This window comes from Sturnira hondurensis, unplaced genomic scaffold, assembly GCF_014824575.4.
Source record: "Sturnira hondurensis isolate 20B ecotype Veracruz unplaced genomic scaffold, ASM1482457v3 Scaffold0015475, whole genome shotgun sequence".
In the NCBI taxonomy this organism is placed as follows: domain Eukaryota; kingdom Metazoa; phylum Chordata; class Mammalia; order Chiroptera; family Phyllostomidae; genus Sturnira; species Sturnira hondurensis.
The window spans coordinates 1,284,103-1,301,895 of record NW_028088106.1 but is presented as its reverse complement, the minus strand read 5'-3'; the positions used below and the strand labels follow the sequence as shown (position 1 = coordinate 1,301,895).

Below are 17,793 nucleotides of genomic sequence, written 5' to 3'. Positions count from 1 at the left end.
TGGATTGAAAGGCAGTTTTATCTTTAGATTTTGAAGAAATTCCATACTGTTTTCCACAGTGGCTGCACCAGTCTACATTCCCACTATGACTCTTTTTAGACACTTGGCATTGCCTAATACATCTGAATTTTGTAGTTAAGATAGTGTCTATTATAAAACAGAAAGTGAATTTCAATCCTTCTTATTCCACAGAGGTGTGTTGAGTATCCAAAGAGATGAGATGAGCAATAAAAATGTAATATTGAAATATCTTTACTAATATATTATTATGAAAGTGTTCAGTGCAAGTTAGTTTGACCTATAATGATTAATTTTATCTTCCGAGTAATCCTTTAAATAATATTTTTATACTTTTTAAAAAAATGATGTTTTCCATAGGTAAATTTAGAGAAGAGCATGAAAAATAATGGGGAAGAGAAGCTAAAGAGATAATCTTTGAAACAATGGATTATGACAGGTGCTCAGGCATATTTGCATCAGTTCATCATTTTTGCGTATATGGCATAACAGAGGTTTTTATGTAATTATACATGTAAGGAATATTCATATTTCATTATAAATGCACCAAATATGATGCATTAAATATGATGGTGAATGCAGGGCTCATCATATTTAATGACAGCTGCTCCGTGACATGTTGGTGAAATATATAACTTAGAAGAAATGATAGCGGAGCCCAGCTTTACTCACAACTCTGCCACGTATGTAATCACTTTTTTAAATTAAAAAATTAATTAAATTAAATTACTCATCATTAAATCATTAAATTACTTCCACGTATGTAATCACTTTTTTCTAAAGTGACTGAAGTTACACAACTTAAATATGACTTCAACAAACATTATTTATTTCAATTAAAATATTTCCATTGACTTCATTTTTATAGTTCAAAATAAGGTTCTATTTAACATTTAAATGAAGTGCCTAAAAACTCTGTATTTTTCTAAATTTTTCAAATTTTTTTTAAAAGATTTTACTTATTTATATTTAGAGTGGAAAGGAAAGAGATAGGGATTGAAATATCAATGTATGGTTGCCTCTCATGCGTCCCCTTCTGGGAACCGACCTGCAACCCAGGCATGTTCCCTGTGTGGGAATCAAACCGTGGTTGTTTGGTCCGCAGGCCCGCGCTTGATCCACTGAGCTACACTAGCTACACTAGGGCTCCCAAGAATGGTTTTAATAAATCAAATAAAATGTAAGTTACAAATTATTTTCTACAAATGTTTTAATGTGCAATCACTTGATCAGGTTTATTTTTTAAATTACTGCTTTAGAAATACATATTAAAGAAAGGATTACTACAATTATAAGAACATACAACATAGAGAGGAAAATTTGCTTAAGCAAGCTCAGAAAATAATCTTACCTAGCAATTTAGTGAATATTGTATCTATCTGATTACCAGTACTCCATTTCGTAGAGACATACACATTTGGATTAGTTGAGGCAATCACTCACATGGCAGGGACTTAGGGGTCTTTTGTTCAATTTCCAACTGCTAGCTAAGCCAATACCTGAAACACTCAAATCACACTGCAGTAGTCTTTGGCGTAATTCCACTTATTATTTGCTATTTATTATGAATTATCATTTCTCCATAAACTCTATGAACTAGCCAATGTCAACTGCCTTCACAAGGCATTTTGGCCCACTGTCAGAATAAACGACTTTATCAATTATTTTATTTAAAAGTCTCTTTAAAGTGTCAGATTCTGCCTACTGAATATTTATTTCTGTTCACTTAAATATATACAATATTTTTTATAATTTTTTATGTTGGTTTATATAATCTAATAATAATTATATAACATTGCATCAAACCATTTTATTATGTTTAATAAAGACTGATAATCAATCGCTTTAATTGTATGCCCAAAGCATTAATAAAATGTGATTATTAAATCTAAATAATCATTTTAGACCTGAAAACTACATCCATTCAATAAAAAACTTTTTCCTTCTTAACTTAATATTTTTTCTTTTTCTTCTTATTTTTATGTTAGTGGCATTCGTAAGAGTATGTTTTTTTCTCTAAACATTGAATACACGAATGCATATACATGTGAGTGTTGGTGTGTATAATAATGTGATTTTAGTTTATGATTATATTCAAAAAGAAAAGAACAATTACTAGTTTGTAAATTTCTGGCATGAGAAATCAAAGTGAATTACAAATCATAAATCACTCTTTCAGAATAAGAGGATAGAAAAACTGATTTGCTAGGGAAAAATCTCAACAAACACAGGTAGTAGTTACCACTTGGCATAAACCTAATACTTTCAAGTTATTTTAACAAACACTATAGTTGATGAGTTTATATTTATCAATTTTGTTTCTTGCTTTTTTTTCTAATCCATATTCACTATCACATTGTGAACTACCCTCCAGTGAAAAGAAATCACAATTCTTCCTGAGATAATGCTGTAATAAAGATTGGAAATAATTAAATTTACCTCTGCAATTCACTACTTATATAAACAGTAAAAATATATGTGTATGTGTGAGTATATGCAAAACATATCATGAATATATTAGGTGCATTCATGCTTGAATATATAGCTCTTCATAGGCATAAATTATGCTATACAATCTAAGAATCATGTCTTCTGGTATATAAATGAGTTTCTCAAAGAGTAGCTTATAATATGAAGAAATACTCACTGTGGAAGGATTGAAGAATATTGATTGTCCATTCATCTGTTAATCTTCCTGTTCTTGTTATCTGAATACATTTGACCTGATTTGAAGATTCTCTTGATTCAATCCAACAAATCACATCTTCATTGTAAATAAAATCCAGAGTATGAATTTCTTTTCCCTTCACTGAGCTCAGGGTTGCCATTTTACTTCCATTAAGATAGAAAATATCAATTGTTTCAGAATTTGCAATTAATAGCATAGGTGGTCTGTCTGTAGGTTCTGGAATAAAAGAGAAAAGAAAAAGTGAGTTCAGGAAAAAAAAAATCCTCTCCTGTTTTTCTTTTTACAATTTTGCATTATTTATTGTTATTCTGCATTTCATTCCATTATGAATAAAATAATACTTACAAATAGCATTTATTAATAACCCTTATGTATGCTTCACTAACTATATATTTCAGCTCACTTCTTTCTCTAAGGAAAACAGCTCACTGAGCATTTGAATTTTGTATTTCCTTAGTAAGAATGAGTTCTCCATATCTGAGAACAATGCTATTTGCTTTCTTCTTGGTAAGTAAAGGAAGTATTCTGAGTTGCTTTTCTAGCAGTGATGACGGATCTGGACTGACATACCCATACAGTGTTACTGGCTGCCCTTGTGAGCAAGAGAATGCTTTTCTGAGGTGGATGTATGAGGTCAGAAATAGATATTCTGGAGCAGAACCTGCAAAGGTGACAGGTTCCTACAAAGAAGACCTGTGACCTCAGCCTCACTGAACCCTTGACTGGCCCCAGGAGTCAAATAGTCACACATCCCCTTAGTGACTAGACTATGATTACTGAGCTACTTCATTTTACATTTCTCTCCTATAGTCAGGAAAACAAGATCCTAAAGGTAAAAAGAAGTGTTCGGTATTACTTATTGGACAATGCATTTTGCAGGATTAGGATTGTGAGCTTTGGATACACACTAATTGATGAGAATTTCAATATATTTTAATATTTGAAGGTGACAGTAACAGTTCATATAAAATTGATGTTGAATATGTTTAGCTATACAACTATATTCAGAATAGCTTTGTTGGTAATTAGTGAACTGAAAAAAATGTCGAAAACTTCAACTCTTCTTTTTTTTCTATCCCGTATCCACTGTGTCATTAGAATCTCTTTGATTCTAATGTCATAATTATCAGGAATCCTACCATTTTTCAGTAACTACTACCACCATCTTGCTCCCAGCTGCAATCGTCTTTTAGCTAGGTCATTTCAATGGCCTTCTAGGTGGTTTCCCTGCTTCCATCCATGCCCTTCTCTTCTTTAGTCTACCGCAGTGCAATAGTCAAAGTTATACTTTTAAACTGTTAAGGCAGATCAAGTCGATCTTCTGCCCAATTCTTCAAAGGGCTCTCTTTCAAATCAGAGTAAAAGTCAAAACCTGTGGATTGACATATAAATCCCTACTTGATTTGTATTCCCATTACCTGTTGGACTCAGCCCCTTCATCTCCTACCTACTCTCACCTTTGTGTGTCTCATTTCTGGTACACTACCCTTCTTACTTGTTCATCTTCAAACAAGCCAGGTAAGCTGCCCAATCAGAGGCTCTTTCTTCTTCCTGGAATTATCATCCTCAATGTATGAAAGTGGGCAACTTGCTCACCTCTTTTTAGGCATTATTTGAATATCACTTTTCTGGTGAGTACATATCTTTATCTTATAAAAGTTGCAAGTCCCTACCTATACTCTCTATACCATTTTTTTTGCTTTATTTTTTTACTTACCACCACTAAACATATATATCTGATTTTTTACTGATTTATTATTTTTCTACTTTTGCTCTAGCATATAGATATAGCTCTAGCATTTTGATAAAGCCTGAAACCTGGTGATCATTCAATACAAATTTTCTGAATAAATGAAAAATACATGCAAAATTATTGCATAGTAGAATTATTTAGAAACATTTTGTGAAATATTACAAAATAATTTCATTTCTTAACCTATACATGGAACCCAAAGACAGGATGTTCAGAAAAATTTCATAAACATCATTTGATCTTTCAGGAAACTGATCCTGAGAGTTGTAAAGGTAGAAAAAATGAGGCAAAAACATATACTATGACTACTATAGTTAAGTTTAAAGTTTTGAATGCATTACTTAATGGTCTTCATCATTTCTGGTGGGAGTAAGGGTATCAGTCTCCATATGTTTCCCTCAGGTAGAAGAGCCATCCAATGAAGCTTATTTTGGGTCTCCCCTTAAAGTTTTAAAATGGCAACTCTAAAAAACATCCCAAGCCCTTCCATGAGTATTTGTATTTTTTACCCACCTAAGAAATTCTCTCAATCAAGCTACAAAATTTTTCTCTGCCTTCAGAAAGACAATAAAAGTTTTTGACTTTATAAAACATCAAAACAAGGAAAAATTAATGATGATAACAAAAAACTCAGTGAGATCATAAAGCTAGTTACCCCAACAGTTTCTTCCCTGTGGAGAAAGCAGACTTGTCCTAGAAAGCCTAGTATAAACCAACTAAAAAGTAGCCTAAAAAATGCTAAGGTGACTTCCACAGTAAAGGCTCTCTCAGCACATAAGTAAACTGTGAATTATCACTGCTTAATATAATTTTGTCAAGTGACTATATTTGAGCTTCGTTGGCCAGTTAGCTTCTCTCCTAATCTCTTAAAGTCATCTTGAACCATGTAATACTTGCCCTTGCCATTCTCTAATTTGGAGTCCAGAGTTGGTCTTTCTTCAATACTCCTAGCTCATTTTTTGTTTGTTTGTTTTTCTGAGTTGATTGTGTCACTCTTGAACCCTGCTGAAACACAGATTTCTCAGGTTCAGAAGGGGTCTGAGATGGCTTGATCTCAGGTTAACAAAGATATACTGACATTAATGTTGGTGCTTATTTTCTTTATTTGGGAACTGAAATGACCTTTACTGAAGTTGCCTCTCCTGCAAAAATAAACCACTATTGAAAACTGCTTTGCTGCCAAGTTTTATGAGAACTCCAGATGTAGACTATAATTTCTTAACTGGTGTCTAGTCAGTAAATTTAAGTATGTCATAACCATTATTTGGAGAGAGCCTGGACTATGAAGAAGCATTGAGATTCCTTGAGAAACTGAGATAAGAATGAAATAATGATCAACGCAGTCAATACTTAATTGACATAATTGATCAGTCTATTTGATTTTTGTAGCTGCTTTTTGAGTGAATCAATTGATTGTTTTAATGCAAACCAAGATTTTAAAGCTTCAGATAAACAGAAAAAACAGTGAAAAGGAAGTCAAATGCTTCTTATCTGACTTTAAAATTCAAATGGCATACCAGAGAAAGGATACTTACAAAATTAGGTGAGATGTCCTTTACTGAAGTAATATTCTTAAGTATTAACTGTGGTTTTCTTATTTAGACAAAAACTTAAGGCTTAGCATGAGGATAAAGGAAGCCATTGAAAGAAAGAAAACTTGCAAAAATCATCAGGGGCTAAAGGACATAAATCTCTTTTTTCCTACTTCATCATGAAAGCTGGTATAAGCCTGGCAAAGACAATCTGTATCTACATGCACCACTGCTGATCACTAGTGTGCATCATCACCTCAGGTTTCCACATGCCAGTTGAAGAGCACCATTAACTTGAGTAATGAGGATAAAAGACTGACCATAATAAATGTGATGTTCTTATCAGATGCCATCCTTAGAGTCAGTCAGTGGACAGCCCCACAAAGGAGTAGTTGAGAAGTACATTACCTGACTTCAGTCAAAGGAATAATAACTACATCAACACTTACTGAGAAGTAATAAATATTAACTTTCCACGAAGAAGAGCTTGAAATACAAGAAAGCACTCAGTCAATATTCTAACCTAGAGAACCAAGACTTAGCTTGAATAAACCTAGGCTGTCAGCTGATTCATGCTGAAGAAAGTCATCCTCCTTTGCTTCCCCACTCCTTATATGTCAGCAATATAAAAACAGTATTTTTGCCTAGCTAGTATGGCTAGTTGATTGGAGCATCGTCCCATAAACCAGTCTGTGGGCTCAATATCCAGTCAGGGAACATGTGTAAGTTGCAAGTTCAGTCCCAAGTTGGGGTGCATGCAAGAGGCAGCTGATTATTGTTTCACTCCCTCTCTCTCTCCCTCCTTTCTTTCCCCTCTAAGCTTGTCCTCAGGTGAGGATAAAAACAAACAAACAAACAAACAAACAAACAATATTTTCTATCCCAGTTATAAAGACTTGTGTTTGTGCCCTGCGTGATCATGAAGTGATTTTTTTCTATCATTTATGTCATATTAGTAAGTGGAACAGTTTTTGAAAACTTTTTAGAAAACCATGAACTAAAAAGAGAAACTAAAGAACACAGAAAAGTTCGTTTGATGAAATTCATAAAAATATCTATTTAAATTCAAAGCCACTATAACCATATCCTTAGAAATATACACTTATATTCTCATAGTAAAAATATGCTGAGTATATACATATATATGTATATATATTTATATAACAATACTATTACAATATATAGCTGCTGTTTTCAGAGTGAATCAAAATTATTTTAAGGTTTCATTTAAACTTCCTATTCTTTCAATTCTAAGAACATTATTTTAGCTAGTTTCCTTTTATGTGATTACAATTGTGAATTCAGATACTTACAAATAAATGTAATAAATGCATATATATACATATTATCTAGTTACACAATATTCTGATCTATCTTAATCCAGTGATGAACAATTATCTCCTCTGAATAAGTTCAATATTTGTTGAGTCAATGATGGAAAAGAATCCCAGTTTCAACTGAACAAAAGTTTAAGTAATAACTTACCTGTAAAATATATAAAACAGAGAGTCAGAGGAAGGCCAAAGCATAAGAAAAAACTGTAATCTATACAGTACAAATAAATGGTTTTTAACCAATCTGAACTTAAAATAACTAAAAGAATATTTTAAATTTCTAATCATAGTTTATCACGTATAAACTGTATCAGCTCTTTTGAAATGCATGTTTTTAAAAGATTTTATTTATTTATTTTTAGAGTGAGGGGAAGGGAGGGAGAGAAGGAGAGAAACATCAATGTGGCATTACTTCTCACATACCCCCTACTATGGACCAGGCCAGCAACCCAGGCATGTGCCCTGACTGGAAGTCAAACCAATGACCCTTTGGTTCACAGGCGGGAGCTCAATACACTGAGCCACACCAGCCAGGACTTAACTCTTCAAAATAAGATAAATGAGATGAAGTAAGAACTGAGAAATAAGAATGTTAACAACTTGTAATGAAAAATCATGGAAACCTTCAATGGAAGTAAACTACTACTATGTGAAAAAAAATTAAAAGGAGTCTATGTAGGGAACAATTTTTTTTTATTTTAAAACTGGGCACAGAAAGAACTGAAAAGTTAAATATGAAATATCAGGAGAAAGTAATCTAGTTTTAAAAAGAGAGAAAAAGCATTGTTCAAATAATAAAATAAATTATAGATCAAAATCAACTAAACCAAACTAAAAATGTAGATAATTAATATTATGTAAGTTAAAAAATGTAAGGTTGACATAGTTTCTTTTTCATTTCTAAGACATATAAGGCTAAATATGTTTCTCTGTTTTTCTTAACTATTTTAGTGAAAAATTCTCTTTATTGAAGTTAATGATACTTAGTGTATGGATATATTGTGCCATATATCAAAGGAAACTATTTTATCACATTTTATAAAAATAAATAAATACGAATCAAAGGTGGAAACATTAAAAGTAGTATTGGGCTAAGCAAGAAAATGCACGTTGCTACAACTATGCTGTCATTTATTTTAGAACTGCTTTTTACTGTCACAATGTATTTATGCTGAACTATTGTTTGGATCAAAATGCTTTACTGGCTGTATTTTTATTTTATTTTTTAGTATTCATAGATATGTGATTCAACTAGGATTAGAAAATCAGTAAGACAGCCTACTTCAAGAAAGATATAAAGTAGTAAAAATATCAAGGTATATATATACAAAAGTTCTGTGTTTTTAAGTCAGGTCTGGTAAATTTTATAAAAGATGTGTAAGGACATTGCGTTCTATTTTTTAACATTTTTACTGTGTTTTTTCCATTACCATTTAACCCCCTTCCATCCAACCCCACTGTAATCACTACACCGCCGTCTGTGTCCCTGAGTCCATTTTCTGTGTTTGCAGGACGTCTAGCTATGGTCCAAATGTTTGTGTCCCCTAAATTCATATTTTTAAATCCTAACACCCAAAGGCAATGGTATTAGGAAACGGGGTTTCAGCTCTTAGATAAGTGTTTAATTCATGAGGGTTAAGATGCTCATCAATGTGATTGGTGCCTTATAAAAGAGCCTAGCTCTTTCTGCCACATCTGGATACCACAGGTGCCTGTGAATGTCTGCCACCCAGAACAGAGCCCGCGTCTAACTGAGCTGTCACCCCGATCTCAAATCTCCAGGCTCAAGAATTATCAAAATACATTTTTGTTTTTTACAAGCCACCTATGTCATGGTATTTTTATTAAGACATATTTTTTTTAATTACTATTGGAGAGAGAGGAAGGGAGGGAAAAAAGGAGGAAAAGAGACACGGGTGTGTAAGGGAATCATCAATGGGTTGCCTCTCTCACGTTGCCTAACCAAGTGCCCCAACCGGGAACCAGCCTGCAACCCAGGCATGTGACCTGACCAGGAATTGAACTGGTGACCCTTTGCTTTGTGGAACAATGCTCAACCCACTGAGCCATGCCAGTCAGGGCTAAGATATACCTGTTTAGTAAAGTCAAATGTTCTTTAATAGAGATGGCATTTGATCTCAGACTTACTTTAATGGAAAGAGAATAATTGGACATGCAGAATTGAAAATAAAGAGGTCAGGTAGAAAAAAAGTAGTTTTAACAAAAGCAAAGATGTGGGAAAGAGTAGAATGTGTTGGGAAGATACTGACCTCATTTTTTTTGGTTTTCTGCAGGCTAGAGCAAGTCTGGGTGGTAAAACACTTCACAATGTTAGTAACAACAGCTAACTCCTTTAAGCATAATTTAGAAATCAGATACTGCAATGTATGCTTCATATTTTTTAGTTTATTGTATACTCAAAACATACCTAAAAGGTTCTAACATTATATTTTATGGATAAGAAAACTAATTTATATAGAATTTAACTAACTTGCTTAATACCACATTACCACTAAGTGAAAAGAACTGAATTTAAAATTGCAGAGTTTATAGCAGCTGAGAAAGTAGGTTGAGAATAGTTTGCAGTTACTTAATATCAAGATGATAAACTTACTTTTAATTCAGGGTGCAATGGGAAGCCACTGTAAACTTTGGATGATATAAGATGATAAAAACTGTGTCACAGATCAGGTTGGAAATGATTCGTAGGATACTATATGGGTGAGTAGAATATACTGGAATGGATAAATTTCCCATTTAAATGTTGAAGTTTCTTTGTTTTTACTTTAAAATAGTGTATTATAGTATAGTTCATATCTGATGGGAAAGTAGTATCTAACAGTCTTGTTCACACACTGCCTTAGCTGTAGTATTCTAGAGAGAGGTTGGGAAAGAGCTAAGTGAGAGGGAAATGTATCTTTGTTCCTCTTTAGATTGATGCAGAACAGAAAGAAAGAATGACCAAGTGTTCCAATAGTCCTACTGGAAGCATAAGTCATTAGGAGAAAAATAAGCAGCAGAGAATCATTAGAGGATCAGCAACATACTAGGCTTTACACATGTGACTACAGAAACTCATTGCCATTATATTTTAACTATAATATAGTAACCAAAATCATAAAGAAAAAATAACTTGTGGACACAGGCATTGGATATCAGTATTGCTTAATACAGAAATGCTATTTTAACTTCTCAGGAAAGAGGTGATAAGGACCTAAAATAAATGGCATCAAGTTTTTAAGTAGAGATGGGCTGGTGTAATAAAACCACTAAATTATAGTGATTGTTCTATGCAGACAATGAGGGTTGTGAGGATTACACAGAAATATTAGATTTAAGTGATGAGGAAAATGATGTTGTTATAAAAAATGTAAGGAAAGAAAATGGAGTCACTTTTGAGAGATGATGAGTTTAGTGTCGGCACACTAATCCAGTGTCATGTTTTGCAACTTTGTCTTTGGCATTGTAAAACTTCATTCTTGTAAACTAGCGATCAACCCAAATTAACTATGGACTTCAAACAGTGAAACATTTTTACTATTTACACATTACTAGAGAAATACTGGTACCTTCATTAGAGGATATTTCATTTGAAGTGTGATGATTAAGAGACAAGAAAATTTGTTGTTCCCCAGGAATAAGGATAATTTCATGAAGACAATAAAATTAATAATACCATGCTCCCTCCCCCAACAAAACAAAACAAAACATCTTCTCATTTTAAAATTATCTGTGCTTACATATTTTCCTGTTTTTTAAAGAGCTGGTCCACCAGAAAAAAAAAAGAAGTATTTAAATTATTATCTGAGGCCTTATTTGTCAAATGGCTAAGTGTACAATAAATGAATAACTGCATTGAGCCTTGGAAGGTGTATTTCAGTGGACTGAACATGGGCCTGCAAACCAAAGGGTCGCCAGCTTGTTTCACAATCAAGACATGTGCCTCAGTTGTGGGCCAGGTCCCCAGTAGGGGGAAGGCAAGCAGCAAACACAGACTGATGTTTCTCTCCCTCTCTTTTTCCTTCCTTTCCCCACTCTAAAAATAAATAAGTAAAATATTAAAAATAATAAATGAATAGCACATTGACAAATGTATGGATATGGACTACCCAGTGTTTTAAAAAATATTTTATTGCCCTGGCTGGTGTAGCTCAGTGGATTGAGTGCGGGCCTGCCAACCACATGATCCCAGTTCGATTCCCAGTCAGGGCACATGCCTAGGTTGCAGGCCAGTTCCCAGCGAGGTACTCACAAGAGGCAACCATACACTGATATTTCTCTCCTTCTCTTCCTCTCTAAAGATAAATTAGTAAAATTAAAAAAATAATAAAAAATAAAAAATATTTTACAGAATTTGAAAATGATAGTGTATTTTAATAAGTAAAATGAAATAAATGATACATTGTCATTTTTTAAGATTTTTATATTTTTATTTTTTTAAATATATATATTTTATTGATTATACCATTACAGTTATTCTATTCCCCCCTTCATTCCCCTCCACCCGCACACCCCCTCCCTCACCATTCTCCCCCCTTAGTTTATAACCACGTGTCTCAAGCTCTTTAGTTTCTATATTTCCCCTACTATTCTTGCCCTCCCCCCTATCTATTTTCTACCTACTGTCTATGCTATTTTCTGTACCTTCTAATTTTAATTAGAAAAATAAAATATGTTTAATTGATAATCATTGAAAGATTATATTAGTGATTCTCAAAATTTTTGAGAGTGATTCATTCAAATATTAGGTTATTGAGTGATTAAAACTAGCAGACAGTCTAGAGAGAGTCAATTCACATACCTTTTGAATTTTTTAGGCACCTTTCTAATTGTAGCACGATGGAACTACTTTTACTACATAAATACATTATTCCCATTTTAGACACATCTCTCTAAGTTATAAATAGGTGATGCCTGAGTTAAAATGTAATAGATATTGGCTCATTAAAAATTGCCTTTAAATAACTTCTATTCATAAGTGTAGTTCCTGTGTAAAAGTATGGGACCTCAAAGGCCACATTTATTTTGCCCCCTAAAAAAGAAAATACTGCCACAGTATTTGCATAGTCACTTAACAAATATTTATTGAGTATGCCTAACTTCTGCCAGGCACTGCTGCAGGTACTAGGGAATATAGCAGTTAACAAAACTAATAAAATTTCTATGTTCATAGAGCTTATCTTTCAGTAGGGGAAACAAACAAGTAAATGAATACTACTTAATATTATTTGGCAGTAATAAATTCTGTTAAGAGAGGTAAAGCATTTGTAGTAATGGGAAAGTGGGCTGACCCTTAGGGGAAGTAGTTAAATCAGAATATGTTTAAAAGTTTGAAACAGAGCGTTTATGAAAAAAAAGGGGAGTCATGGATGACTCCAATGTTTTCACTTGAACAATTGGTAAATGGGGATGACACTGACCAAGATGGGCGACATTGAAGAAAGTGTAACAGGGTGCAGCCAAGAGAAGGGCCCCAAATAGGGATTTGGAATGGGGTCCAGAACTCGAGGTGTCCAGGAAATATTAGAAAGACATATATAGGATGTCCTCACCCCTTCCCCCCCACAGGTGTGAGTTGGGGGAAGGGCCCATGGAGCAGGGCCTGCAGGAGCCATTTTGCACAGCAACAGCTTTGCAGCTAACTTCTGGTGTGGCCATTTAACATATCTCTAACCTTTAACTGGTTTCATAGATATGTTAAATAGCTGTGGCCATGCTCTGAGCCAGGGGAATGGAAAGGGACTCCCCCACAAGATGAAACTGGGGGCAGGTCCCCCAGGTGACAGCACCTGCATGAAAGTTTGGACAAGACTGCCTCCACACCATGGGGCCACACTGCCCAGACTCACAAAGGCAGCCCAGTAAAGCTGGAAGGATACAGGCGTGCTGGCAAGTGTAGCCAATTGTGGGAGGAGTCGGAAACGGGGCTGCAGAGGAGGACTGGAGTGAGGATTTAAACCTGGATGTGGCAGCCATTGAGGAGAGAGCTATGTGCAACTTTGGTAGAGGAGAGCTCCACAGGGCTGTGGCAGTGAAGAGAGAGAGAGCCATGCAGCTTTGGCCAGAGTAGAGACCCCTGCATCCATGTGAGAAAGACACGTGCTGTTGACCAGAGTGCAGACTCACACAGCTGGAGTAGCTTTAGCAGAGAACCACCACTCAGCTTTGGCAAAGTGGACAGGACATATCAGTAAAAGGTAACCACCTAAAGCTAACCTGTGCATAGTAAATGAGGATCATCATGTAATGTGCGGAGAAACCCAATAAAGGCTGGTCACGGCAAGGACCTTGGCTTTTTCCTCCCCTTGAGAAAAAGCCACGCCATTCCTTTTTCCTCCCCTTGAGAAAAAGCCACGCCATTCCTTTTCCTCCACAGGCCTTGGTAGTCCGTGTGAATGTCTCATATCATATCCACAATGTGGTGGACCCCCTGAGCCAGGGTCCGAGTCAATAAGGCGCTGCTAAAACTGATAATTGAGTAATGTGGCAACTGGCAGTCACTGGTAACCTTGTCAATAAAGGTGTTAAGTGGGTGATAGGAATATAAGATCCACTGAAGTGCATTCAAGAGAGGGAGAGGAAGTGGAGAAAGAGACAAGACATTTTGCGGATTTTTTTTTTAACAAAGGGAAAAGAGGAATGGAATGGTATTAGAAATATAGATTTAAAGAAAGTTGTTTCATATAATCTTTACAACACACTTGTATGCTTGCTGATAGGAATGATACAGGGGAAAATTAATATTGCTAAGTCAAGAAATAAGGCGACTGTGTAAGTCTACTTCTGGAACAGGTGGAAGAAGATGACATTGATGCACAATTGCAGGACTAGCCTTAGGAACAAAGCTATTTTGTTTTTTTATTCAAATGAGAGGAAAATGGAGTGATTACTTCTATATTCAAGTACATTGGTAGATTTAATTAAGTTTGTGGTGAGAAAGTTCTGTTTTGCTTGTTTCTAATTTCTCAGGGAAATATGAAACAAAATCCTTATCTTTGAATAAGATAGAATGAGGTAGATAGATGAAAATTCATTATCTAGATGTGGGAACAGATAGGCCTTTTAATCTATTTCACTGTTTTTTGATAGTATGTAAATATAGAACCTATATTTAAGATTTCAATTTTCCATTATATTATTAAAAAGATAGATTAGTTTGAAATACTTAGTGGGGATTACATAGCAAACTTCTAGCTACTTTCCTAAATCTGTTCTTTATGATTTGACAGTAAATTGTCCTAAACTTCTTAAGGTTGTAAAAACATAATTCCTACAATTTGGCAACGTTTTTCTTTCATGGGAAGAACAGATAAAGGCTTTGTGAGTCTTAGTGCTAAAAAGAAATGCTCACACAAATTTAAAAATGCAATCAGTACAACAAATTTTCTTTTCTCAGGACCGAAATAACTCTAAGCAGCTTAACTGGAGAAAATACATAGAATATTAGTTATCAAAGTCAAGGGCAAGATGGACTCTATAGAAAAGAATGCCAAGGTGAATTCTCTAACTGCTGTTATTACCTTGTTGATTGAGATTGACACAGGTGATGCTTTCAAGGCTCTCTGAAAACATTTTTTCTTATTACAAAGTACATTTGTTTTCTTTTTCTCAAGTTTTAAGTTGTTTTCTCTTCCCCTTAGGGTTTTAATGGCTATATAATTCTACTATCCCCAAAAGCAATAGAAAAGTTGTATATATATATATACTTGCCTCATCTGAAAATTAAAACCCTAATACTTACTTCCTTTAAATATAAATATGCCTCATCTTTGTTTATTTTTCATTATACTTGTCTAATTTGAAGACAAGGGAATCAATTATAGAGCCTATTATCTATCACACATTTAAAATTGAGGATTTAATTAGTAGTTTAATAGCTATTCTTCAAAAAAAATTAGCCTGATAGAAATGCACACCTCTACATTGTGCCATTTGTAAAAATAAAGTCTATTGATTGTCAAAGCTAAATCCCATAATGTGGCGACATAATTCTGCATGCCCAAACAAAGCAGTCCTCCATGAGATTGCAGTTAAAGTGGTAAGTAATAAAGACAATGGAAGACATGCCTTTTTTCTACATCTCACATTTTCTTTGACCGTGGGTAAACCAAAGGTGTCATGACACACAAGACCACTGTGGTTATGTTCACCACTATCAGTCTCAAAACTTTGTTTTTGGAAAAAAGATTCAAGATCTCAAGGAAGGTGCTAGACTGTGAACGTGTTTTTCTCTAGCAAAAAAACAAATAAAATCCACAAAAAACATTATATCTTAACACTGGCATAATCATTTGCAATGTTTGAGCAGGAAAAACAGTATGATGTTTTATTTGGGTAATGAAAATTCCATCAGGAATTCTTGCCCTACCCTGTCACGAAATGTGATTTTGAACTGAATGAAGGGCCAGAGAAGATGTAGGGTGGGAATACTCCAACAATACACAAATATGTTCAATGGCCAGGCCAAGTTTTCCAAGGCAGGTTGCAAAGCTCCGGTATTTCTATAGGATACTGCTGGATTGCAGGAGGGGTAGCTTGTTCTCAGCTATCCTTGCAAAGCAAGCACACTAGAATTGTATGTTTATCTGAGCAGGGCCTTGGTGAAGCAGGAACACCTTTATGCAGAACTCCCCAAACTGCTCTTCAACATCAACACTATAACAAAGGCAGCATGAACCCTCAACAACAACAAAAAACTGGCAAAATTATTTTTTTCCTTTTTTGCCAGGAAAAAAAAACTGGCAAAACTCTCTATTGTCCTTTGAATCTATTACAGCAATTTGACTTTTATTTAATTGATTTGAAGCATCCCAGTTTCCTTATTCTGCTTCTTGAATGTTTAGGAAGGAAATTACTTAAAGCATCCAACAAATATTTGCCAAGCATGTACTGTTTCCAGGCACTGAGCTATATCTTTGCCACTTATCACTTATTGCAGTATACATAATTTCCACCATGCATATGGGACTGAGTAACAAATCTGGATTATTCTGCTGATGCTGGTCTGCTGGGTTCATGCCTAGCTCAGAGTTTCTCAGGTACCATCATGGCACCAAGCACCATTCACAGTTGTGCCTCAATGAAATGACAAAATGCAGTGACTAGACCTTGGGCTGCCTAAAGATAATAAAAACTCTGAGTAGTGAATCTTCATATGCCGAGACATAATCACATGTCATTCTAGCAGAAAGCCATTCTTAGTCAGATGGTATACTAAAACAGATCTGATCTACTAGTCTCATAAGTTATCAAGGTTAGTAACACTTAATGTTGCCCTTCCTAAGGACACTTACTTTTTAATATAGGCTGCTTTTTAAAAAGAAAAAAAAAGAGCAAGGAAATATATTTTAATAATGGAGTTCCAAGCGTAAGTGGCTGAGTCTCTGATACTCTGACCAGAAACTCTTCCCTCTCTATACAAGCACGTGCCTATTCTTCCCATCAGCCCTGGTAGAAAAACCATGAATGATTCCTTGAAATTCCAAAAGAAAATAACAAATAATAATAGAGTAAGATGTTAGATATTGCTGCGGATACTGTTAGATGTACAATATTGCTGTGGATACACAGGATATGTAGATATCGGAGCCATAGAAAATTATATTCTGTATTACTTATGTCTTTCTCTTTTCTTTTAAGAATTGTAATAAAGAAAACAGCAAGTGGTATAAAAATAATTTCTAACGCTGGCTTAAAATATGCTCCTGTAGACTATAGAGATTACAATTTGCATTTATTTCAACAATGAGGACCAATGCCTAAACACCTAACACTCCTCCCTTTCTCCCAAATAGTGAACACAAATTATAAGCTATAATAGAATTCCAACGTTATTTCAAGAGCTCTCTTCTCTCACTACTCTGGTCGTTCCAGGGCAAAGAGGTACACTGTCTCTCATGGTACCATTTAGTGAAGTGCCTCTATGGATGAGCATACAATTATTTAGTACTCTTTATTCTGCTACTCTATTGAGCAATCACTAGAGCTGTGTTGGTTTCACAGAACTGTATGCTGGGATAAGTGTCCGACTTCAGCAAGTGGTTGCAACACTGAAAAATACAGTCCAATGGGCCTGAATTTATCACAAATAAAAATGCAAACAATTTCTGAATTAAACACCGTTGGCTAATACTTTCATTCTTACCAATTCTACTTAAGCCAATTTTCAGCCCTGGGTACTCTCATTTGACACATATCTCTGCATCTAAATCAGTTTAAATCAGTTAAAAGAAAGGAAGTTAAATTGGAAAATAAAACTTTTTTATTTTCATATTTGACAGGTTACCAGAAAAATGTAGAATATTCAGGAAGTTTCACTAGATAACTCTGGAGGTTTTGACAGTTAATTTTAAAACTTGTTTTTCCAATGAAAAGCCCTAATGTTTAATAAAAAGTTATTACCTTTTATTGTGTGTCCCATTCAAATCAATAAACACTCCATCATGACATTCATATTATAATATATCT

The 17,793-nt window shown here is 34.5% G+C and overlaps 1 protein-coding gene across 1 annotated transcript in view; it reads right to left on the bottom strand.

Moving 5' to 3' along the window:
• LRP1B (LDL receptor related protein 1B) overlaps nucleotides 1–17,793 on the bottom strand; it is a gene marked incomplete at its 3' end in the record, with an annotated part of 1,343,287 nt that overhangs the window by 775,562 nt on the left and 549,932 nt on the right. Inside the window, exon 6 of the mRNA XM_037064526.1 lies at nucleotides 2,666–2,923. Within this exon, the coding sequence (XP_036920421.1) occupies nucleotides 2,666–2,923 (258 nt within the window). The remainder of the gene's footprint in view (nucleotides 1–2,665; nucleotides 2,924–17,793) is intronic.